The sequence below is a fragment of the Mixophyes fleayi genome, chromosome 1, assembly GCF_038048845.1.
Source record: "Mixophyes fleayi isolate aMixFle1 chromosome 1, aMixFle1.hap1, whole genome shotgun sequence".
In the NCBI taxonomy this organism is placed as follows: Eukaryota; Metazoa; Chordata; class Amphibia; order Anura; family Limnodynastidae; genus Mixophyes; species Mixophyes fleayi.
Window position 1 is genome coordinate 57,465,956 of NC_134402.1, and position 27,532 is coordinate 57,493,487.

The 27,532-nt window shown below is 39.9% G+C and overlaps 1 protein-coding gene across 1 annotated transcript; it reads left to right on the forward strand.

Annotated features, from left to right (window-relative positions):
- The first annotated feature begins 3,910 nt into the window (after positions 1 to 3,910).
- Positions 3,911 to 27,330, forward strand: KLB (klotho beta). Its single transcript, XM_075194797.1, has 5 exons — positions 3,911 to 4,796; positions 19,495 to 20,005; positions 21,330 to 21,598; positions 24,006 to 25,149; positions 26,219 to 27,330. The coding sequence occupies exons 1-5, from the start codon at positions 4,059 to 4,061 to the stop codon at positions 26,623 to 26,625; spliced, it is 3,069 nt and encodes a 1,022-aa protein (XP_075050898.1). The 5' UTR covers positions 3,911 to 4,058; the 3' UTR covers positions 26,626 to 27,330.
- The last annotated feature ends 202 nt before the right edge of the window (positions 27,331 to 27,532 follow it).

A 27,532-nucleotide genomic window follows, 5' to 3' on the forward strand; every position in this document is an offset into this window, starting at 1 on the left:
GGTGCAGCGATTAGTGAGTGTTCCGACGCGTTTCGACCGCTAGGGACTTTGTCAAGGATGGTTGTATGATGAAAGTGGCGCTATTTAAAGCCTCTTCCCCATAAACTTTATTAAGAAATAAAAATAAAAAAATAAATAAAACAGTCTTGTTCTCTGCTAGCTTAAGAATATAAAAATATAGATATTTATAAAATAACCTATGAGTATCGATAATATAATGCAATGAGATAAAATTATGTTATGAGAAACTGGCCTAAATCAAAATCTAAGTTGAGTCCATAAGGGGAGATGGTTTTCATATTGAATGTCCACTTTGCTTCTGCTTTAGTAATTGATTGTACATGGTTACCAGCTGGTAACCACCTCTCCAATTCTTGGGAATCTGTTCTATTCCTATAAAATTCAGGTTACTTCAGTCTCCATTATGTATCTTGGAAAAATGAACGGACACATTATGGGTTTTCAGACCTCTTTTGATGTTGTATAAATGTTCTGCGATAAGCAGTTTTAACTTTCTTTTAGTCATGCCTATATATTGGTGGCCACATGGGCACTGCAACATATAGATGACACGTAATTACATGTAATCTGTAGAGATATTAAAGCTTCTCCCATTGGTATGTGATGAAAAACTGGTAAATGGTTTTGTCGTTCTCATATCTAGATTTTTGCAAGCATTGAGCATTAAACAGCAATAGAACCCTTTACGATGAGAGTCTTTTCGATGGCTTGAATTTGGTGGAATACAGCTGTTAGTAAGAATGGATTTTAGGTTCCTGGCTTTTTATAAATAATGCAAGGTTTCCCTGAAACTAATTTATTGCAGTCATCATCCATCTGTAGAACATGCCAATGCTTCCGGATGATAGACTCAAATTCACCTGGCTTTTAACAATCAACATGTAATCATTCTAATCAGATGATCATCATTACTGGTGATCCTGTTGGGACCAGGTATACAGAGATTTGTGGCCAGACTCTGTTTATGTTAACTCTTTAGAGAGCAGAAGTATTTCGGCTATGATGTTAAAGAGCTCGGTGCACGATGCCACCAGGAGAAGACGTCTAGTGAGGCAGACGGAGGGCACCTGTATTGGCATGAGAAATTATGTGGCAGCAATATCTAGGGAGTACTTCTATGGTCTAAATGATGCCTTACCATGTTAGTGGTGGTTCTCCAACTGTGACAAATTGTGTCTTTTATAGTGCACACTACACACAACTACAACAAAGTTCCTTATTAGCATTTCTCGAACCAAGAAAACCCCAAAAACTTACCTAAATGTTGATTATTGAACTACGTTCCTGCACAAAACTGCTCATAAGTATTCAGTTCCTGCCCATTGTCTATTGTTTGCACCACTGGATCATGGGAGCCCTGCACCTTACATTGAAAAAGCCCAGCTATACACTTGTGTATTGTAGTAATGCCACGTTTCAAGTAAGGATACAGAATGTGTAACATTCAATGTTTTATACGTGCAGTACACTACACTACAAACAGCTTCAGTATAGTTCCCATATGGCCCAGTGTTGGTATGTTCAGACCTGACCTGTGCATCTGATACATACACAGAATGTGTTATATAAAAGCCTGTGAGCCTTTTATCTTTCTCCTCAGGTTTTCTGTAATAAAACTACCTCGGCTCCAGAGCAGTGTTATCTCCATTTTGAGCTCTGCATATGACGGGTTTAACCCTTTGTATATGGACACAGATTCCTGTCCAGAACAGCGCCACAAATATTTATTTAACTGCTCCGTTCCCAGAATACATTACTGATCACTTATCAGATGTGTACGTAGATTAGTATTAGGTAACCTGTGGGATTACAGTAGTTGTGAAACTACAAACATGTAGCTCTACAACAGTTGGTTGCTTAAGACTGGGCACACACTGCAGAAAATATCTCCTGATGTGTTATCTATAATGATTTTACCAAAGACTGATAGACCCAAACAGCGTGCTGATTCATGTGGACACACTATACATGTATTACACGATTTGCCTTCAGGTTTGTGCTCTTCTGCTGAAAAGACTGTGACTGCACACTCTATAGAGATCTGCCTGCACTGCTGGACGTGAGTGCATACACACTGCAGAATTGGAACGACATTGTTCCATTGTTTATACTTTATAGAGATTTTTAGTCCATTTATACATTTAAATGAAACGATGTGATGTGATTTGGAATGATAAAACATGATCGTGGGAGCGTACACACTAATGCAATATCAGACCTAACGGTCAATCATCGTGTAATTGGCAGCATCAGGTGAAAAACCTATAGTGTGTGCACAGCCTAAGTCTAATGTACATTTTCATTCTTATGTAGTTTTACTAGAGATTTTAATGCTAGTAAACACATGTAGATTGGTATGAGAATGGAACCAGTTAGTTCCAGTGACATCATACCCACTTGTACTTGTGTCTGTGGGTAGGAGCCGCAGTGTGGTGGCATCTTTAGGATGCTGCCTACTCTATTTACTCTAAGGGCTAGATTTACTAAGCTGCAGGTTTGAAAAAGTGGGGATGTTGCCTATAGCAACCAATCAAATTCTAGCTGTCATTTTGTAGAAAGTACTAAATAAATGAAAGCTAGAATCTGATTGGTTGCTATAGGCAACATCCCCACTTTTTCAAACCCACAGCTTAGTAAATATGCCCCTAAGTGTTCTCCATTGACCCCTCTCCCCAGTGCAAACGCTGGTTACACACGTTATCGATCACGTCTGACATGCAGTGTTACAGCCGTTTCATAACACGGGTGTGTAACCATCCTTACTGTTACGTACATACACTTTCCTATATACTGACCTATAAAGTTACTGACAGGGCATGCTAGAATTTGTAGTTCAACAACAGCTAGAGAGCCACAAGTTGCCTATCTCTGATGCAGTTTGACTTTCTTACAATCACCTAATAATGTACGATACAGAACCTCTTAATTTACAGACCCCCATTTCATTATTTTGCTAAAAATCTGCAGAATGAACTCCTTAAATAAACAGATAATACAAATTCGAACATCTACAAATATTTCATATGTAAAATCGGGTACCAGGATTAAATTTTAATACCCATCAGTCGGTGCTTTTTAATATTATTATTATTATTATTATTATTACTGTTGTCACTGTTTTTTGTTGTTATTATTATTACATTTTATTTATGAAGCACCAACATGTTCATAAGTGGATAATAATCAAGTGGGACATTTATATCATTATCTTGTCTTATCCATAATGATAACATCATGAATCGGTTTCTATTTGCTCAGTCACAGGTATGAAGTCTACACGAGACCGATGTAGACTATGTAAAATAAACACATTTCAGACACAAAACAGGGACTTGTATTTGCAAGTGTCACCAGTGCTGATACCTTCCCTGATTGCAAAATCGCGAAGCCCTTAACTTTGCATTGCAAAAAGATACATTGCACCGTGCATCTGAGTAGATACGTTAGCAAATGGGTAATCGCATCACGTCTTGAGGTCTTGCTAGTTAAATTGACTGTTGTAATAGTAACTATTTGTGACTTTACTACAAGTACAGCTAATTTGGTGGCATTATTTGCACAATACCATAGAGGTGTATTTGTTATATATGCTGATTTCTATCTCCAAGCAGAATCGATATGTTCTGCTTTGCCTTTAGAGATAGATAGGCATGCCCGGGTAATGTGTGAGCTGGCACCTAAATGGTTAAAGAAAGTCTGACCCACGCGAGACGATAACACCTACAGGTACATGTCAGTGCTACCATAGCTGACATATTTCCCGGGAGTACAGCAGATCAGCATAGCAGCTACAAGGACACACCACCCCCTCTTTCATCAACGCCTCCTGAGCACACAGTTCAAGCTAATCATTGACAGGACTTTTACAATCCAGTTCTATAGAGCAGCTGAGATAAGACAGTCCAGCGCTTGGAGCAGAAGACAGCAAGCAGGGTCAGTGGGACATCCATTCTCTCTGCAGCCCGTTGCCACTGAATGGAAGTCTCTCCATCCTCACACATGAAAGGAGCCCCATAGCCAGTAGACTAGGGGACACAATGGTTGCATTTTGGCTGAAAGGATCCTGGCTTTTTGTGGCTCTGATTTTCTCAAGAGAAGTCATTGGAAGCCCCGGAGAAGGCAGAAAAGTCTGGGAAAGAATGAGTCAAGTAAACCCTTTAAATGAGAGTCAACTTTTTACCCATGGAACGTTCCCCCAGGACTTTCTTTGGGGTGTAGGAAGTTCATCTCTGCAAATAGAAGAGGACCTGTCCACCAGAGGACCTTCTGTATGGGACGAATTTATGAAATCCCACCAGCCCTGGCTGGCAAACCGTAGCTCTGAGCAGCCTGAAGACATCTCAGTCAGCTTCTTACGCAGGGAGCTGCCAGCCCTGGACTTTTTAGGGGTGGATTTTTACCATTTTTCAATCTCTTGGCCAAGACTTTTCCCGCAGGGCAATAACGTCCCCAGCGAGAAGGGAGTAATGTATTATAACAGCCTCATTAATCTACTAATCAGTAGGCGCAAGGAGCCAGTGATCACCTTGTTCCACTGGGACCTGCCGGTACCCATCCAAGAGAAGTACGGGGGCTGGGGTAATCAGAGTGTCATCCATCTATTCAATGACTATGCCAAGTTCTGCTTCGGAGAGTTTGGAGATCGGGTGAAGTATTGGATCTCAATGCACAACCCGTACCTGATAGCCTGGCACGATTATGGATCAGGGATAAATACGCCTTGGGTGAGAGGAGACGAAGCAAGGGTGTCTGCAGTTGCACATAACCTCATCAAGGTAAATCAGTGTATAGGAGCTATAGGTGAATGTTCCTGTGTGACTGCACTACTAAAGTACTGCACAGGCAAGCAATACAAATTACACATTAAACACATTTATATTGTGCGATATGTCATGTGTACAGTGAAGCTTGTGAACAATCAACTTATAAACCTGAGTGTATTTAAATATTTATTATTTAGGAATGATATGTGTTATGCTGTTTGTGTTATATAGTAACAATATGTAGCAGTTGGACTGTACTATTGAATTTACAATAAGTTGTAAATGAATATGCTGATATGCAGGGTTTACATTCTACACAGTCATTTTGCAGTTACAATACTGTTGTTTACCATATGCTGACTCTAGAGGTAACTCAATACTTTTATTGATTTTCAGAATAATGCAGAGCAAACCAAAACATAACAGTAACAAAACTTCTTTGCTGTAGATTTATTTATTTTTAGCTATACCCTGGTTTCATGAACATTGTGCATCCAAATATAAATGTGTGGAGCATAATGCAGAACATGCAGTTACAAATTTGCAAACATATAGTTGCCTATTTATCATAAATTGCAAAAATGACCTGTTAAATATGGCTTGTTATCACTGCTTATCACAGCGGTAAGAAATTAAAATTCAGAGCAATGCATCAAAGTGGATGTCCTGGCAAAGACTGGTTAAACGGAGATGTCTTTCACCGCTGACTTACTGTCCTGGCAAAGACTGGTTAAACGGAGATGTCTTTCACCGCTGGCTTACTGTGATTTCTCTGGCTTTAGCCAATTAATAAATTGAGTGAAACAATAAAAGAGCCTTTCTCCTGAAAACACTGTTGTTTCCATTGGAGTAAAGGCTTAAAAAACATTGATAAATAAGCCCCTTAATTTGATAAATGTAAATTGCATAACTTCAATCTAGATTATGGGATCTATTTATGACCCATTGCATGTTGGTCATGACAATTATAATTTCTTATAACAAGTATTTAAGATAAGTATTTAACGTGGCAATTTATTAAAATTGATTAGCTGAGACAGCTACTCTAATAGGAGCCTGTCCCGGTGAATAATCCTCAGTATAGGTTCATATAGCCCTGCGCGATGGGGAGGAGAGCGAAGCCTGCCGAGGAGGGTTCCGTAGGGGCATATTCAATTGTGAGCGTTACTCACTAAAAGTAACGTGACTTGCGCACTATTACTATTATTACAGCAATAGTGCGCGTAATTACGGTACCTTTAATGCCGGATTTCTACCTGCAGCTCGGAGCTGTGAGCTTAAATCCGGCTTAGTATTACCGTAATAATGGTAATACTTTTAACGCCGCAGGAAAATCGAACAATTGAATATGCCCCAAAGAGTCTTCTACTGCGATGCCCTACCCACAGGATAGAACGGGTAACGCCATCTTCTGAGATGTCTGCTGCGATAGTCTAATAATAAATAGCCTTGTTATTTGTTGATGCAGTAATCCCCTGAAATCTGCAGTTTCCGGGGTATTTAACCATATCCATAAATAGTCCCCTTTATGTGAAAAGACCATTAACCCTAACACACAAATTACTGTTAATGACATTCATAATTATTTATTTTTAATTATTTAAAATTAGGGTTTAATATTGGGGTGATTTTTTCTTCTTCTGCAGACTAGACCTACTGTCAGTAAGACCATTACAGGGTAATGCATGCAGTGTACCTGAACCTAGAATTACTGTATACTGTGGAAAGTAGCTAAGTGAGAGGACAATAATAAAGTAACATACAAATACAAATGTCTTAAATTATTTCAGGGTATTTGAACTTTTACTTACCGTATATATTGTGAGTGTCACAAGATTGCTTATTATGCAAAGGGCCAATTTGTATTTAGGTCTAGTGACACTTGTAATGACTGTCGATTAAAAGAATATTACATGTTGGTATATTTGTCCACCACTTTGCTCACACGATACAATTATTAGTTACTCTTTGCAATAGTCTGTGACTGGTGTAGCCTTGACTTATGTCACTTGTGTGTACTTTGCAGTCACTTCAGGTACTCATCCAATGTTTACCTTGTCAGGGCCAGTGCTGGCCGGTCTTTACTCACACCAAGGTTTTAATGTAACACCCAAATAATACCGGAGCTCATCCTGACATCCCTAAGTATAACACACACACACACACATTTATATATATATATATATATATATATATATATATATATATATATATATACACATACTATTTGTATACAGATCGACCTTACAGGTACATGTTTGTTTTACTGGTTTCAAAGGATGACAGCAAAACAAATAAATATAGACCTTCACCTGTTAGCCCGATCTCTCATTGCATTTGTGAGCACTGGCTGTATTCCAGAGTTCAATATGTCCCAAACTTGTTGGAATTCCTTTACTGTTATGCTCTGCACTCCCTTATTGGGCTGCTATTCAGTGGTTCTACCTCTCATTTCACGAGTAGCATATCGAATTATGCTTTATTCACCACATATAAGGTGAATATCTTCATTACAACTCTGTGCCGACCCTTTTTGCTTTCTGCATTATGTATTATATTTACTATTTCTACTTTATTTTTGCTAGTACTGGTTTTGTAATGAGAGGCAAGCAAGCCTTCTATATTGCTGATGTCACATATTTTTTGCAACATATCTTGCTCACAGCTTTGATGATAAGAACACACTTGCCAGCTTCTACTAGTAGGCGTCCGGTAGCTGCAGGGGAGAGGTGGGCGTGTGGGGGGCAGGGAATCCGAAAATATCGCTTTGTGACGTAATGTCGCAAACGCATCATTTTACAGCGGGGGCGGGGCCAAATTCTGTGATTTCCGGAGAATCGCACATTTTGGACCTAATTCTGCCCACTTCACTATAAAGTGGGCAGATGCAGGAGACTGCCATACACTCCTGGGAGTCCGGGAGACCAACCCAGAATCCGGGAGTCTCCCAGATATTCCGGGAGAGCTGGCAAGTTTGGATAAATATACATAGCTCCCATAGTGACCAAACTCCATATTTTAGTATTTTTTTCTTAACTGGTAATTTTCAGTATGTTATCCATGAAACATGATTTATTCATAATCAGGGTCCTCTTGGTTATGAAACAGATAAACAGAACATTCATATTACAAGGAGATCGCTCAATCCATAAACCTAGGTGCACAAAGCAGGCGAGTATGGCCAACATATTCTTCAGCACTGTATAATCAGGTAAATAAATACAAAAGTATAACATGAAACTTGCACTAGACATAAAAGCTGATTGCTGATTGGTTGTTGAAGCTTAGTGCAAGTTGCACCTAAAAGCAGTGTCAGTAAAATATTCCTAATATCTCTTTGGCATAAAGCCACAAAATGTAAGCACTGACTGTCTAGATCAGAACGGGGGGGTAAATATACGAAAGTCAGATTTTTTCAACTTGCCGAAAATCGGCGACTTTGCAGTGAAAATTTAAAGCGGCGATGGCTTGTAAAGGCAAACTTGCCTTTACAAGCCATCGCCGCTTTAAATTTTACCTGCAATGTCGGTGATTTCCGGCGAGTTGAAAAAATCGGACTTTCATACATTTACCCCCGGGATGTGGTTACAGTGGGCTGGTGGTATAAGCCGGCCACACATGCTTTCATGGTGCCACTGGACCTAAGAGCCGAGCCCAGACATCACTCGCCAGTGTGGTCACCTAGGTGTGGTCAGATAGGAGAAGACCGGGCCACTCATGGCTAGGGTGACCATGTGGATAACTGCTGGGGGTTATCAAGATGTGGGTTTGAAAAAGTGTAGATGTTGCCAGGGACGTAGGAACGAAGATTTTAATGGGGGGGGGGAAGGGGCAAAAGGCCAAGAACTAAAGGGCTTGGAGCCACTTTTTCTTGTGTTTGGTATTTTTTTTACGACAGTGGTAACATTGACAGTAGATACACAAAGACTCCCAATCCTATGTTAATTTTTGTCAGTGTTTCAGGGGTTGGCCAATCCTAGTTTCATTGTTCATTTTACTATAAAAATGTATTTATACATTATTAAATAAATATTATTATTAATATTAACTACCAATTAGTACAAAAGCTGTTGGAAAGATAGATACATTCAATTGTTCATCTTAAACATTTACATTTTTTCACAGTCCTTAACCTAGTTTTATTCAGATTTCATTGACAGCCTAATCTTATTTGATTTTTAAATCTATAGTCACTGTCTCACTGGTTATGGTATGTGCTATAAATTCAGATTGCTATATCTCATGTTTGTTACTGGACGCATCGCACAACATTCAGGGTAAAAGTAAAGTGAATAGTTGTTCATCATCAGTGCAGGCTATTTATTAAATGTTTATGGACGGAACACTTAGGGCTAGATTTACTAAACTTGGTGCCTATGACAACCAATCAGAGTCTAGCTGTCATTTTGTAGAATGTACAAAATAAATGACAGCTAGAATCTGATTGGTTGCCATAGGCAACACCACCACTTTTTCAAACCCGCAGCTTGATAAATTTACCCCCTGGTGTTACTGAGGCTTGTTAGTGTATGATCAGAAGATAAAACGATGGCCAATAGCGGTCATCCTCTAAATGTATTTACCAATTTCCCAGATAATGACACTGTGGATGTCTATAGCATCATTATCAGACATTGCAGTCGTTCTGGGGTCACCCATACTGCAATACTGACCCACTTTCAAATATGGCAGCATGTGTGGCCAGCATAACTGATCAGTGGCTGTGGACTTTCATTTCAGATATTCCCTCCCAGGCAGGGAGTGTGCACAGTCTCTTTGTCAGCATCATCCCTCACTGCCTGTCCATTACAGTATGTGTACATACCATGGATACACAGTGTGACAGAGATGTACATTACCGGGGTCAAAGGTTTCCCCATCTGCTATACATTATTTCAGGCAACCTCTGTGACCACAATCACTTACACATTAATAAATGAAAAAACGCTGTTTACATTTGCTTTCCCTAATTGAGCACTGGCATACAGATGCACAGCTGCTAGCAAGTGTGTTAATCTTTATATTACACGTGTAAACTAATGAATACTGAAGCGAAGGTGTCAGTACTATAACAGTAATATGACGTACATCAGTTTATATATAAGTAGTAGTTGTGTATTATGCATGACTAAATGATGTAGCCTCTTAATAGACAGGAACAGCATGTGTGTCCCTACAATACTTAATGTTTTAGGCCTGGAATGAAAAAATTGTTCCCTCTTAAAAGTGCAAAAACATTGGCAATAATCTGTATGTGATGTATTTATTAGATAATGCAGCCAAGTGTTTGTTCCTTCATATAATAAATGTTACTAGATAATTGCATTAGTGAAATACATTTTATCAATTGTTAATACCAACAACTTTTATTACCTTTATATTAGTTACACCCGTTTCAGATTGCCACTCCGGCAATATTCCAGGTATATGATGCCAGGATATTGCCGGGGACAGATTCTCAGACCCAGGCAAATACCCGGGTAGACCGTGTTCACAATGAACACGAATCTGCACTGGTCTCCCTGGCAACATCACAAGAGGAGCTCTGATTGGCTCCACTTGTAATGTTTTTTTCTTTTTCTTTTTTTTTTAACTTTTCAATTGGTGTCGGTGAGGTCTGGGTCGAAAAACCCGGGTCTCACCGTTCACGCTGCAGGCTACCCGGGTCGGACCTGGGAATAACCCTCCAAAAGACCCGGGTTCAATTCCCGGGCCGTCTGACCCGGGTAGATGCAGGGGACCCCTTTCACACCAAGGCTCGCCCTGGCAATAACCTGAGTCTTTTAGGCAGTGTGAAAGGGACTTTATATATTCCATAAAATAAAACTTGCAATACATTTCAATGGGATACAAAAAAAATAAATATTTTTATTTGCTATAAGGGAAAACATAATTACATACTTGCCAACCTTTTTAAACTTCTTTCCGGGAGATCCCTGGCAGGGGTGTGTTGTTGGAGGGCGGGATGGGTGGGGCGCTGTGAATCGCGTCATTTTGGCCCCGCCCCACGACAAAATGCCGTTTTTGATGCGGGGGCGGGGCCAAAATTACGCGATTCACAGCGAATCGCGTAATTTTGACAGCAAGATGCATTTGTGGGATATTTGCCTGCTCTCCCGGGAGTCCGGGAGACCTACCCGAATTTCGGGAGTCTTTCGGGAGAGTTGGCAAGTATGCATAATTATTGTAAATAATAGTACTTGATGGTAGGCTAGTATATGCAAAAGACAGCTCTGCACTACCACTATATACATTATGTAATGTAACAATGCTATTATATGGCGTTTGTGCCAGGAAAACTGAGCATATATTTTTACCGTAGTAACGGCTATTTGAATTTCCCCTTAAGAACTCTGTCCCGAAACTAGTAGAACAGAAGTGTTTCATTGTCAGGTACTTTCTCCATTCAGAAGTTAAGTATAAAGCTGTGTACACATCTTTGCAAGTATCGTGCAGATCTCACGATTCAAGACCGTTTGTTCAAATATTGCAAGAGTGTGTTCGCTCCCACGATCATGTGTTATCGTTATCACATCTGTTGATTTGATTTTCTAAACTTCCTAATAATCACAATCAATGATGGAACGATGTCAGGCAAATGTGGAAGTGTGTATGTACTCACGTCCTGCAGTGTAGGCAGATCTCTGTAGAGTGTGTACAGAGTTACGATCTGTTCAGCAGATGGTTATAAGAGACAGTAAATTGTGTATAGTGTGTACGCAAGAACTGACATGCTCATCGGGACTTTCAATTGCTGGTGAAATTGTTACAGAAATTGCATTTGACGTAAGACTACATAGGTGTGTACCCAGCTTTACTGGGTTTTGTGTCAGGTGAGGCTCTCCCAAAGGTTGGGTCCTGGATGTCAGACCCTTGGCATTCTGCTAGTTGGAAGAAGAGGGGTTTAGTATTGAAATATTGCATTATTATGGGAGGAGTTCTTCAACAAACACACTACAGATGTATCATATTGGGATATTCTTTTTTTGGTGGGTGTCGTTTGTTTCTTTTCTCTTGTTTTTTCCATAGTTTATGGATATTGACTTTTTTTTTAGCATTTTATGTTTTCTGCATCTATATGCTCTTTGCTGTTTGCAAGATTTTGCCGGGTAGATTTCAGATAGTATAAGACTATATATAAAAGATACAAAGATACATTTGTCAGTCTTGTTTGCGAGTCAGCATACAAGCACATTGAGTTAACACTCCTATGTTCCTTAAGTAATCTCCAGAGAGATGGCAGGACACAGTGCTACGCTGCTTGCAAGATAGCGCCTATCTGTGAACCTTGAGAGTACACCTGCTGTGCTAACAAGGTTCTCACTGCAGTACAGAGTGCACATATACTGCACACTGCACCACTGTATTGCTGAAGTGTAGTTCAAAGGAAACTCCACACTTTTTAAATTCATATCCCACAATTGATAATAAGCTGATTTGCGAGATATTGTTAATAACTTTTCTGGTGGAACAATAAGCATCTATTCAATTTGTTTCTAACCTATCTTCCTGTGAGCCAGAGATTGCTGACAACATGAATCCTATGAGCCGTTCATAGTAGTGTGGGCTCTTACACCCCATTCATAATAGAAATTAGCAGGCAGCCCTGACCACTATTTGTTTTGTACTTTGTTGTACAATGGGTTCAGTTCCTGTAAAAATATTATCTTTTGTTGCTGCAGAGAATTTGATATGTTTATTATGTCGTTTTTCAAACATTAGGCAGCAGAAAAAAATTAAGAGATGTAAAAATATTTACCACTTACAAAGAACAATAATGGTCTGTAGTGATAAATCTTTGGGCACAGGCACTAAACAATTCATGCTTATACAACACCAATAAATAAAATAAAAACAGAATAAATATAATATGTTTCAGAAATGTAACTGAATGACAGCAAACTAAATTTAAAATTCAAACATAGTTCACATATAATCTCCATTGCCTATTTTCTACATATTTTAAGTTTTTCCCTGTTACCTCTGAATTCTTGTTATACATCCTGCCTGGCATTGTGACACCTATTTGTCCTGACAGTGGTTGGGAGTCACTGGTCTTTACACTTTGGGGTATATTTATTAAACTGCGAGTTTGAAAAAGTGGAGATGTTGCCTATAGCAACCAATGAGAATCTAGTTGTCATTTGTTTAGTACATTCTACAAAATGACAGCTAGAATATAATAAAATATAAAATATCTCTCTGCTTCATCCCTCCACTCTGTGCAAAGTCTGCGCTGTCACCCTCAATCATTACTTTCACTCATTCCCAGTTGCAGGACTTGAAAGGCGCAGACTTTGGGAAGAGTGGAGGAATAAAGTAGGCTGATGAGTCTTGACCCCCGGGCTAAAATTTGCAGCCCTCCTCTTCAAGGTTGGTTCGGGAATTTGAAAAGGATGTCAGAAGAGGTGTGTTTTCAGGGAACACTTGGAGGTTTGGAGGGTAGAGGAAAGTCTTGCTGTATGAGGGTATTGTTTTCATGCTGCACCAGTCTGTAAACAAAACCCTCATACAACAAGACTTTCCTCCAAACCTCCAAATATTCCCTGAAAACACACCTCTTGTGACATCCTTTTCCAATTCCTGAACCAACCTTGCAGGGGAGAGCTGGCAAATTTTAGCCTGGAGGCAAGACTTGTCTCAAAAAGCAGGTGGCCTCGTGACCCAGCCCAAGGTAGCCCACTATGGGACCAGCCTGGGGGGCTAATGCCCCCCTGCCCAGCCAGCTCCTGCAACCTTAATCATCATCATTTATTTATATAGCGCCACTAATTTTGCAACGCTGTACAGAGAACTCATTCACATCAGTCCCTGCCCATTGGGGTTTACAGTCTAAATTCCCTAATATACACATATATTCTTTCTCTATGCTCAAACAATCTTCTAACCTACAATTACTGCATCACTGTATTGTACAGCCCCACTAAGCATTTTTAACTTTGCAATCTGGCTGGACCAATATGCAATATGCGGCAATTAACCTCATGTATCAAACTCCTATTTTCCAGTGCAATGTCAGCTTGTGAGCAGGGCCCTCTTACCACTTTGTTTGGTAATACCCAGTCTTGTTTTATTATTGTGTTCCCCATTGTAAAGCACTGCTGGTGCTATAAAAAAATAACAGAATTGGAAAATCAATATTAGGTTATAAATATTTTCCATCCCAGTGCCTTTATACTGGCCGGCTGACTAATACTTCAATCCCCGTTTCAGTTGCTGGTCACACATAACAGTGTCTGTTCTGCTGGATAGGTTAAACGGCTTACAATACAATAAAATTGTATAATAGACAAGTTATGCTAATATTTTTTTCAAACTACTGTCTAATTGGTGAGTTATGTTGGCATCAGATTGTACATTAGAAGAAAAACTTGTGCAGTATAAAGATAAATAACTGTGGCTTGTGTGGTCATGAAATTCCTCTGTGACCTTATCAATCAAAGACGAGTTTACATTATCCCATATACTGTGATCATATCCATAGATCAAATTATGTTAGGTAGGTGTTGGGTAGTTAAACTGTCCTGTGATTGTGAGTGCTATAAAATTGTATTATGATCATGTCCAGAGGTCAGGTCATGTTGACTAGTTGTAGTGCCCTATGTTTGCATACAGTTTAGAAGAATTTTATTATGATAATATTCATTGTTCAGGTGATGATGGGTAGGTTTATGTCTTATGTCTGTACAGGGTGTAAAATAATTATATTATAATCATGTCCATTATGTTGGTCATTTTGGATAGGTGTAATGTCCTGTGTCTGTATAGAGTGTAATAGCATTATATTATAATCATGTCCAGTGCTTAGGTCATGTAGTGTCCTATGACTGTAGATAGTGTGATTAAATTGTATTATGATCATATCTGGTGGTCATACTCATCACTGCTTATATGTAACGTGCTACAAATCTCTGCATACATGGTAAGGTCATGGTGGGTTGGTTTAGTACCCTGTTTCTTAATCATACTTACCAACTTTATTTTCCTTTATTCTGGGAGCCTGCGGAAGAGGTGGGCGTTTAATGGGGCGGGGCTCCAAACGCCATGATTCACCGGGAATCGTGGCGTTTGGGACCTAATTTTGCCCACTCCGTGAGACTTTCGCAAAATGCGGGAGTCTCCCGGACATTCCGGGAGAGTTGGCAAGTATGTGCTTAATAGAATGTAATAACATTTTATAATGATTGTCCAGTGCTCAGATAATGTTGGTAGAGGTTGTGTCCTATGTCTCTATAGAGTGTAATAGAATTATATTATAATCATGTCCAGCGGTAAGGTCATGTTGAGAGGTGGGTGTAGTGTTTTATGTCTGTATAGGGTGATATTGGAAAATTAACTCCATTAGGTGAAATATATTAGAAAACAATGAGGAGTTTCATGCTGTTAGTATAACTGTGCACGCTCCTCTAATTCAATATTCAACACATTTAAAATCAAACAAAAGAAAGAAAAAACATGGCAGCGCACCAATATAATCCTTCTTAGAGCACTCGGTCAGCAGCAACGTCTGGCTGGAATGACCTGAAATGTTGGTAGCAATATGTGTTGGGTAGTTGTAGTGTCTGTGTATGTCTGTTTTCAGTGTCTACAAATAACACAGCAGGGACAGCATGCAAATAAATAATTCTAAGCATCTGGTTTTAAACTTGTAAGAAAAGCACTCTGCATGAACCCAAATGCTATGCCAGGCAGGTCCTTTCCACTAGACCCTAGAGATAAGATCCCACATTTTATTTGCTCTGTTCCAACAGGCACATGTCATTTCTCTTGACCAGTGCACCTTCCAGCTGCACTGTTAGCTGTCAAAACCTTGCTCCAATGTCTTTGTGTGTCTAGCTGTTTGTCAGTGAGCAATGGGTTATGGACCTGGCCTCTCTCGCTTCCAGCTCTGTGTATTAGGAGCATCGCTGTGAGGCAGAGAGAGTTTCACTAAGTGAGAATAATGACGACATTCCCAACATTCCATGGGTCATATAGCCCAAGGCTTTAGCCGGAATTAGTAGCAACTGTCTTTGATTGGAAAACTGTTAATGAGTACCTGTAAGTTACAGAAAATGGAAAGGGAAATCACACTGATTATATATTTATAATATAGCATTTTATTATTATAGCAACACATCCCTCCGCACTCTGCTTATGTATAGAGCATTATCAGCATGTAATACATATAATTTTAGATTAACTACCAAATTTATTTCCCTATCTAGTGTTTTATCTGTATGGAGTTTGTATGTTCTCCTCATGTTTGCGTGGGTTTCCTCTGGGTGCTTCGGTTTCCTCCCACAGTCCAAAAACATACTGGTAGGTTAACTGACTGCTATAAAATTGACCCTAGTCTGTGTGTATGTGTGTATGTGTGTGTGTGTGTGTGTGTGTGTGTGTGTGTGTGTGTGTGTGTGTGTGTATATTAGGGAATTTAGACTGTAAGTTCCAATGGGGCAGGGACTGATGTGAGTGAGTTCTCTGTACAGAGCTGCGGAATTAGTGGCGCTTTATAAATAGATGATGATGATGATGATGATAGTGTTTTTATAGCAGGGGAAATGTCAGCAGTACATTAATGTCACACAAGACAAGATTGTGGTGCTCATTATATTTTAGGAATGCTTTTTTATATAAAGTAAATAGTTATAAGATGCAATTATATTGAGCATTTGTTTGTCTTTACTAAATGGCTCATTGGATATTTCATCAGTAATCTTCCCACCTGTCCTGACAGATGATAATGTTAAACATATTATATATACTCTTTACTATGGCCTACTTAGATAGGTCAAACCTACTGACCGCCAATAAAGTCACTGCACTCAGTAATTGTATAGACCATGTGAATACTGGTGAATACTGCTCTTACGCTCTGTGTCTCTGAGAGGCACTAGAAGCAGTTCTGTGTTTTACCTGTTTCATTCTGATTTCAGCTGCAGTACGCCAGCTCCACCTCTCTTCCGGCTCTGGACCATACTTAACCAAAAACCTGATCGGACTCCAGGGGGTAAATGTATCATAGTGCGGTTTGTACAAGTCGCCGGAAATCGTCGAGATGAGAGCTTAAATTTAAAGCGGCGGGGAAGTTTCCCTTTACAAGGCAGCACCGCTTTAAATTTAAGCTGCTTTACATTTACCCCAGGTGGTAAATGTATCAAGCTGGAGATGTTGCCTATAGCAACCAATCAGATTCTAGCTATCATTTTGTAGAATGTACTAAATAAATGATAGCCAGAATCTGATTGGTTTTTCAAACCCACCGGAAAACTCTCAGCTTGATACATTTATCCCCGGTCTCAGAGCTGGTTCTTTACTCCAGATTGTCGTTCATTCCTAGTGTTAGTGTTAAAGATGGTTTTCATGGGGTACGTAGATGACGTGATGCATGAATCAGATCATATGTATGAGACCTCTAAGTGACATCCCCATTCTCAGGGTTATAATTAGAAATGTCTCTAGCTGTGATGGACCCTCTACGCACCATCATAAATTCATACTCATCACAATGTCTGCTTCATCTCCAGTCAGTATCCAGGAGGGCAGATTATTAACAGCATAAGTAGCCATCTTTATTATGAATTATACATACATTCATTTTATCCTCATTATTTCCAAATCCTATAACTGCCTGGATAAATCGTACTTGCCAACTATCACAAGGAGGGCTCCGGGAGATCAGGGGAGGTGGACGTGTTGTGGGTGGAGCTCTATGTGCAGCATCATCTGGCCCCACCCCTTAAACAACAATCACCCGTTCTGACCAATTGTAGCAGGGGGTGGGGCCACAATGATGCGCAATTCGCATCCTAAACCCTACCCCCATTAATATTTAGATTATTAGGATCCGGTAGGTTGACCTCCTCTCCCAGGAGTCCGGGAGTCTCCCGGACATTCCAGGAGAGTATGCAACTATGAGATAAATCTGTTATGAAACTATATTAAGTTTGTACTTTAAGGCACGTTGTTTTCCTATGGGATAGGGCACCACATGGACAGTTATAGGCTATAGTTTTCCTCTTCACCATCCTGAATGAAACTTTCACCAGTGACAGATTTTTCCGAAATTACCACTAGGTGAGCGAAGGCGACCTTCTAATAGGAGTCATGTCCTCAGGATACAGATTTAACAAATATAAACCTCTTACAAGCCTGCATTCTTTTATAATGCATAGACATTAAATTCTGTCATTCTTCTGCGTATAAATCTGTGCTGATCCCACGCTCTATAGATTAAATAAGCTGATAGCAATGCAAACAAAAATGTTGTTTAATTAAACTTTTTTTTCCAGCTGTTATAGCTGCACAGCAGTGCTCTGATAAGCTGTTTCTAATTGAGTAGAGCAGGTAATCTGCTTCATTAGTCAGACCATGTTTGAGAAGCATGGTGTGACTAATAAAGCAGCATGGTGGCTTAGTGGTTAACACTTCTGTCTCACATCACTGGGGTCACGAGTCTCTTCCAGGGCCTTATTTGTGTGGTTTTTGTATGTTCTCTACATGATTTCATGATTTCCTCCCACACTCCAAAAACTTACTAGTAGGGTGACTGGTTGCTGACAAGTGTCTAATGCTAAATCTGGCCTTGCTACAGGACTTTCAAGTTTTCATCCCTGAAGATCAATTCTGACTGGATTTATGTTGATGCAAGGCAGTGGCGCACGCATGGGGGGTTTCTGAGTCTCTAGAAACCCCCCCCTGCGCTAACTAAGTGGCCACTGTCCTATACAGCAGCCGCGGCGCTGTCAAAGCGTCCGCGGCGGTGCTGTATTGTATTGCAGCTCTCTCTCTGGGTTTTTTTTTTTTTGGGGTCCCCCCCCCCGACAATCCTCCGTGCGCCGCTGCAAGGTGTGGTGTTAACAGTACTTAGTCAAGCGGTTTGTGAAGAAGGTCATATACACAAACATCTCACTGACCTCCAAGCCACCATTGCTGTGTGGCTGGGAAATTTTAGTCCCGGGGGCGATACTCAGCTCAGCAGCAACTGGTCACTTTTTCCGCCGCAATCTGGCTGGACCAATGTACACTTCCCCTCATGTATCAAATCCTATTGTTCAATGGATTGTTAGATTGCAAGCAGGGACCTCTTACCTCGTTGTCTGTCTCTTTAATACCAGGGGGTAAATTTCTAAAACCTTCTGAAAAGGAAAAGTTGTTGCCCATTGCAACCAATCAGATTCTAGCTAGCATTTTTTAGAATGTGCAGATAAATGATCTTTGAGTTTTATAAATATACCCCCAGTGTTGTTTTATTACTATGTTTGGTGCTAATTTTAAATGCTGAATACACAGAATATACTGCCGCTATATAAATAAATATTAGTAATAATGATAATAGCTTTCAAAATTCTAGAAATAACACATAATCATTTATCTTGGAGGCATTAGTGTAACATATACTCTAATTAAATATCAGATGCAATATAATGAAAAGATACAAGGGAAGAGCATCTATAACTACATACAATATCAGTATCTATTCTAATAATACTCATAAATTCCATTCTCTAATTCTTTATGAATTCTGTTGGGTATAAACTCACAAATAACATATAGTTTAGCACCACTTAGCTGAGCAAAAAAATAGGTATCACCCTGAAACTTTGAAGCTACATACAGTTCTTTATCAGCTAGAAGCAGTTTATTTTAACCTTGTTTTTCTTAGCAGTGCACACTGTACAATTGGTATTTGCTGTTACTGTAACAAACCTTTACTGGTGTATTTCAGGCTCATGCTGTGGTTTGGCACACCTATAATACTCACTACCGCCCATCTCAGAAGGGCTACCTGTCTGTGACACTGGGCTCCCATTGGATAGAACCTGACAAAAGAAATATTGACACATCAACTATCAATATCTGTCAAGACTCCATGGATACTGTACTTGGGCGATTTGCTAAACCCATTCACGGCGATGGGGATTACCCTGAGAGTCTGAAGAGAAAATACGGCTCAATTTTGCCCAAATTTTCAGAGCCAGAAAAATCCTACATTAAAGGGACAGCGGACTTCTTTGCATTCTCCTTTGGACCCAATAACTTTAAGCGATCAAATGATGCCAACAAGTCGACTCGTGTATTAATTAATTTAAGGGGGGTATTGAACTGGATTAAGTTGGAATATGACAATCCCCAAATCCTCATAATGGAAAATGGTTGGTTCTCCAACAGCAACATCAGAACTGAAGACACCACCACAGTATACATCATGAAGAAATTTATCAACGATGTCCTACAAGGTAAGTAGATGTGAGAATGGTATATCCCATAGGCATGCCAGGGCTAGCGAATAAAATATTTTACTATCTGATAATATATTAGTAAACTTTAGAATCATTTATGTATTTATACTATAATAAAATTAAAAGAAAGTAAACCGGTCTGAGTTTTAATCTTATTTTACTATTACATCTTTAGTTTATTCAAAGTCTGATGGAGCAGTAGAGACAGAAACAAGAATATTTGTTGATTTGTTGCGTCTCACACTCCCCCCCCCCCCCCCGCCCCCCTGGCGACTTATTAAAATCCCGAAAGATCTTACTTAATTACATTAATGCCAACCACCTGTTATAACCAGATGTGACATTTTTACACAAGAGTATTAATATACACTTTATTTATTGAATAATCCGTTATAATTACGATGATCATGGTGATGATTTTTATAAACTAAGGGTAACATTCTCATTAAGGACAATGTTTCATTTTTTTCAGTTAGTCTTATATGGCTGATAACAGATCATTAACCCGTCCGTCGGGAATATTAGTCACCTGTCAGGGATGCTAGTCATTGAGGCTCACAGTGTTGTCACTAGCTCTTATTGAATTGATTGGCTGCATTGTCATAAATATTTGGTCAGGCCACAAAATGGCTGCCTCCACTATGCTTATGTAACTGGTGCTATTTAATAGTTACATTTTCTTATCTTATTGTGAGACATACTTGCCCATTTTTAAAACCTTTTAAAAAGATCCTGGAGGGGAAGTCAGTAGGGGCCATGGTGCGTCCCCATGGGGGCGTGGCCTGATGACGCGATTCACATAATTAAGCCCCGCCTCCACCAAGACCAGGAAGGATGCCTACTCTTCCCGGAGTCCGAGAGGACTCGCCAAAATTCAGGAACTTCTCGGAAATTATGACTGTCTGTGTGTGTGTTAAGGAAATTAGACTGTAAGCTCTAATGGGGCAGGGACAGATGTGAATGAGTTCTCTGTACAGCGCTGCGGAATTAGTGGCGTTTTATAAATAAATGATGATGATAATTACTTAGGGGTAAACGTATCAAGTTCTGATTTCTGCAAGTCGCCGGAGATAGGCGACTTTGCAAGGGAAAATTAAAGCAGCGATGGCTTGTTTTTAAAGGCAGGTTTGCCTTAACAAGCCATCGCCGCTTTAAATTTTCTCTGCAAAGTCGCCTATTTCTGGCGACTTGCAGAAATCAGTACTTCATCCATTTATCCCCTAGTGGGGCTTTTCCTGCTTAGCACGAATACAAATTTCCCTGAAATGTGCTAATTAAGACTCAACTTTAAAATGTTTGTGTTTTGTTTGTATGTGAACAGCTATTAAACATGACGGCGTCAAGGTTTTCGGCTACACTGCATGGTCTCTCATGGATAGTTTCGAATGGCAAGAAGGTTACAAAATAAGACGTGGGTTGTTTTACGTGGATTTCCACAGCAAGGACAAAATGATAACACCCAAATCTTCTGCATTATATTACAAACAAGTCATATATCACAACGGGTTTCCTGCGGAGGCTTCTGACTCGCCAGCTCGTGGGCAGTTTCCATGTGACTTCTCCTGGGGAATAACCGATTCTGTACTAAAGGTAAACACAACTAAGGCGGTGCACCTAGCCAGGGAGACGGGGGCAGGTGTATCCGCACAGTTTTTGGGGGCAGAAAAATGTCTAAAAGTACTGTAAAAAAATTATATTATGTCACTGCAAAAATCTTAATTACTGGCCTCTTGGTTGGTAGGTCTAATAATGATTAAAATTGGAATATTTGTATTTTATAATGTACAATAATAGTATACAACTGCATATGATTGTGTGAAGGATGAGGAGGGTACCATTGCTGGACTCAGGCAGCAGAATTACTGGGCACACTACAGCACAGATGGCAGCTGTACATGCATACACTATAGCTGGCAACTTCTTCCTAATTCCCAGGGGCAGTCGCAGGTTTTAAAGATTTATTCTTCTAACTTGTTCCTGGAAAAGCCCCTTTTTCAATAAAAAATCAACTATGCAATACGTGTTCTCTTATTCTGCATGTTAGATACAGCTCTTACAATACTCCACTCCATACTTCGTTGGGTAATGCTGATGGAATAAGCAACACCAGAGGGAGACTAAGGAACCCCCTGGTCACTGACTTAGGACCGCAGACACACAAATAATGTAGCAATACACCAGACCAGTGGTTCCCAAACTGTGCGCCTAAGCTCCCTGGGGTGCTTTTGAGATCTCACAGGGGTGTCTCGGCCAGGGCCAATGGTAAGCAAGGCGGGGGACTACTTGGTAATTATTTTGGCTTAGGGGTGCCTTGAACATTTTTTGGAGACCCTAAGGGTGCCTTGAACTGAAAAAGTTTGGAATCCACTGCACCAGACTGATAATTAGAAGCCACACCGGCACATTTATTAGCGGAGACGTGGACTACCAAAGATTTGTTAGTTTTATTATCAAAAATATACCTCTTTATATATTTTAGAGGTGGCCTTAAAACCAGAATAACACATTAACTTTTTGAACGGTATTTACAAGGGAATAGTCTATCTTATCAGGAATGGGTTGACAAACACTAAACACAGTTTGTATGTTTACCACTGGCTGTACTCTATAGTACTAAGAGATACTTTACTTCTGACCCACTTGTACTCCCTAAGTACGAGCCTACAAAACTGGTCTAGTCACAAACACTTCCTCTAACAATGCAAGGTTATCACACTCAAACCTGCTTCAAATAAACTAGCATATAACATACAATGGAATTTGTACCATAAACATAAACTAAATTATATGGAGAGCAGCACAAATGCAGATTTCCACTCTATGCCCACTTTGGGCTTTCTCTTTAATAAAATTTCCACTTTAAAAAATGACAGGAAAGCAGCAGAACCGCTGCTTAGTAAATATACCCCTTATTCTCTTCTGAACCTTTTCTTGCTTAAGCTCAAATCCAATATGGATGCAGAAACACACGCTGTTCCCTCTGTTCCTCTCTGATGAAACAACTCACAACTCCTTTTTCTCAACTCACACTGGTAATGCTTTCCCACGGATTATTTCCCAGAGTTTTGCACACTTTTCCGTCATTTTAGTATCAGTCCCAAAGTCCTATCTACCTTTCCCTTACTGTCATGGCCAAAAGTTTTGAGAGGTCTACATGACTTTAGATCTCTATGGGGACAAAAAGCATAAAAATAATAAATATTTCCGATAAATCATAGCAAATATTTGCAAATTACATTGAAAAGTATTATTGGTAAATATGATCCTAGATCTTTATAAGTCTTTGATTAAACGGAGATGGGTAACACTATTCTTTAGGGCCTGATGCAGGGTTGATTGCAACTTGAATGCAAAAATAGCATATTTTAACCCATTTGATGAGTCGGGCCAATCAGAAGCATTTAAGTAGTGCTGACAACCATCATCCTCATCATCATTGTCTATTTCCATCAGCTGTCAGGAATCTGCAATTGATACGGTTGCTGAGAAACGTATATGTGTTTCTGTGTGGGCCTGCATTTGTTTGCAGTTCCACAAACATGTCCTTACTGTACTTAGCCTACGTTAGAGCACCCTTAAGGGGCATATTCAATTGTTGGCATTACAGCCAAAAGTAACGCGCCCCGCGCACTATTACCGTCATTACGGTACTTTTCACGCTGGATTTCAGCTTGCGGCTCAGGGAGCTGCGAGCTGAAATCCGGCTAGTATTACCATAATAACGGTAATAGTTTTTCCGCAGCGGAAACCGCCAACAATTGAATATGCCCCTTAGTGTTGAAATTTATGCTATACAAATGGGCGTACAATCAACTCTGTATCAGGCCCTTCTTGTTTATGGGTGATGTTTTATTTTAATTTGGCAAACCAAGCAATGGAGCCGTTCCTATACTAGAATACTAAAATTAAATACCTCTTAACTACATGGTTACAATATACAGCCTTCATCCTGTAATATATGGTATTGTGTCTTGAATGTTGTTCCTTTTCTTCACAGGCAGAGCTGGCTCCCTCCTCTCCTCAGTTCGTAGATCGCAGGTTATATGTGTGGAACATTACAGGTGACGGGGTTCTGCATGCTGTGAAAGGGGTAAAGCTGAAGACTCGTCCTGCCCAATGCACCGATTTCATCACTATCAAAAAACATATAGACCTGCTGACAAAAATGAAAGTCACACATTATAGATTTGCACTCAACTGGTCCTTGATCCTGCCAAAGGGTGATTTGTCTACAATTAATAGAGAGGTCCTGAGGTATTACCGTTGCATGATTGTTGAAGCATCCAAATTTGGAATCAAGACCATGCTGACGCTCTATTACCCAACACATGGCTCTTTAAGTCTTCCTGGACCTTTGTTGGAGAATGGCGGCTGGTTAAACAGGACAATAGCTCAGGCTTTCAGTGACTATGCACAGCTGTGCTTTCAGGAACTGGGTGACCTGGTGAAGCAGTGGATCACCATTAATGAGCTAAACCGGCTAAGTCAGCATTACCAATACAGCAGTAATAACACCTACCAAGCAGTGCACAATGCACTCATAGCCCATTCTATGGCATGGCATGTGTATGACAAGATCTATAGGTCTCATCAACATGGTCATGTATCATTGTCTCTACACGCCGACTGGGCCGAGCCTGCCAATCCCTTTCTCCATTCTCATGCCGAGGCAGCCGAACGTTTTCTGCAGTTTGACATTGCCTGGCTTGCTGAGCCAATCTTTGGTTCTGGTGACTATCCACCACTCATGAGACAGTATATCCTCACCAAGAACCAAAGGGGAGTGGCTAAGTCTTTCTTGCCGCACTTCACAGAGGAAGAGAAGAACCTGGTGAGGGGCACAGCAGATTTCTTTGCCTTGAATCATTTTACCACTAGGCTGGTGATTCACGAGGTAAAGAATGATAGCAGATTTGATTCTGATCAGGACATTTATTTTCTCTCAGATGCCACACTTCCAACTTCAACCAGTGGACTTGCAGTAGTTCCACATGGGATCAGGAGACTTCTAAACTGGATAAAGAAGAACTATGGAAACATTCCAATTTACATTACAGCAAATGGAGTGGATGACAAATCTTCCGACAACGATGAACTTAGAATGTATTATTTACAGCAATACAACCAGCAGCTATTACAAGGTGTGTATGTCTGTGTACTTGTTTGAACAGTTTCTTCCCCACTTAAAAGTGAATAGCATATGTATTATATGTTTATTGTAACTTGTGTATATGTATATTATGATAAAGTACTGCATTCACTGGAATCTCACACAGGTTTTCTGAACCATTTCACTGTTTATTAGCAGTTGTCAGGATGGCTAAAATGTTTCAGCGATGGTACAGCAGTCATATCCAGCAAAAGTATCACAAAATCTCCCATCACCTACATCTGGCTAAACAATAGGTTCCTGACTACTAGCCAGCCACTTACTGGCATCGGTGGTCCCGCCCACAAATACAAACAGTGGGCCTGATTCATTAAGGATCTTAAATGTAGAGGACTCTTATTTCAGTCTCCTGGACAAAACCATGTTACATTGCAAGGGGTGCAAATCAGTGTTCTGTTTTGCACATAAGTTAAATACTGCCTGTTTTTTCATGCACCATATCATCATCTCCCCCATCAATCCCCCATATCATCATGGCTCCCATCAATCCCCCATATCATCATATCACATCAATTATTGTGGGGGACCACTCAGAGGACATGGCAAAGTGGATCGCCATAGTACACCACCGACTAACTCTCAGTTAACCACTGAGATTAATCGGGCTTGCGGTAGGTAAGCTCTCTGGGAGAATTTCCTGCTCTTTCAAGATTCTGAGAGGCCTTCCCATGATTTGGGAGCCTCCCGGACATTCTGGGAGAGTAGACGACTATGCACTTACTGGATTTTAAGCAAACACTTGCTGTGCTTTTATGAGGGAGAGGTAGAGCTTTATACAACCAAAGTGTATTCCTAGAGAGTATATTTAAAGTGCTGTCTACATTTCTCACTGTATTCATCTGGGTATCCATTTATCTGCATAAAAGTAAAACTTAGTTATGATTTAAATTTTCCACAATAACAGTAAAAATATAACATAAATATAAGAAGCCAATCTAAGAAAGAAGCTTATACCACAATCATTAATACATATTTCAATATCCTTTGTGCTGGGAGTGAGGATTGCTATGTAGTATCACTGATCTCTCTTTCTCTTCCAGCCTACCTAAAAGACAACATCAACTTGAAGGGATACTACGCATTTAAACTGACTGATAAAACAAAACCACAGTATGGATTCTACAGCTCTGCTATTTACAACATGAAACCAAAGGCTTCAGTAGCCATGTACAGTGCAATCATTACTGCGAATGGTTTCCCATTGGATCAAGCAGAGAATTCCTGCAGAATGACGAGTGAAGAGAACTTATGTCCGTTCTGTACATTTATACAGCAGCGGAAACCGCTCATCTTTTTCTGCTTTTGCCTTTTGTCCACGTTCATTCTTTTAATAACTGTCACCATCGTTCGGAAATATAAGAGAAAAAGGAGAAAACTGCACTCTGTCAAACACCAGCACAAAGCTTGTTTCCTAATGAAGAAGAAAGCGGGTTTCAGCCAGTGCTGAGTGTCATTGCACAGAAGAGACTTTTCCCTTTATCACTCCATTTGCTCTTCAAAAGTCAAAGACTGATTCATTGTCATGTGCTCCTGAGAATGTTTACAAGAGCAACTCCGTTTGGCTTACCATGTTATATCTACCAAATGCCCCACTGTAAAGACGCGTGATGTTCTCATTATTAGAACTTACCATTTAATTTATATACTACAATTCTACTGTAATGTTGTTTCATTATTTAAAAAAAAAAAACACACACATTGCTGAGACGTTGCCATTTGTTTAATTTGTCCACTGATGACATTCCAGATTAGTTGCACTTTTTATGAAAACATGTATTTATATAAATAAAAAGCTGCTAGTCTCTTCACTAGGAGCACCTCAGTTCTGGAGAGATTGGGGGTCAAACTCCTTACTCTAATCCATGTTTCTTGGATGCATGGCAATGTAGTTGATGAACATGGCCGAAATAGATATAGATATATATATATATATATATATATATATATATATATATATATATATATATATATATATATACATATATCATCTCCACCATCAATCCCCATATCATCATCTCCCCCATATCATCATCTCCTCCATCAATGCCCCATATCATCATCTCCCCCATCAATCCTCCATATCATCATCTCCCCCATCAATCCTCCATATCATCATCTCCCCCATCAATCCCCCATATCATCATCTCTCCCATCAATCCCCCATATTATCATCTCCTCCATCAATGCCCCATATCATCATCTCTCCCATCAATCTCCCATATTATCATCTCCTCCATCAATGCCCCATATCATCATCTCCCCATTAATCCCTATATCATCATCTCCTCCATCATCACCCATATCATTTCCCCCATCAATCTCCCATATTATCATCTCCTCCATCAATGCCCCAT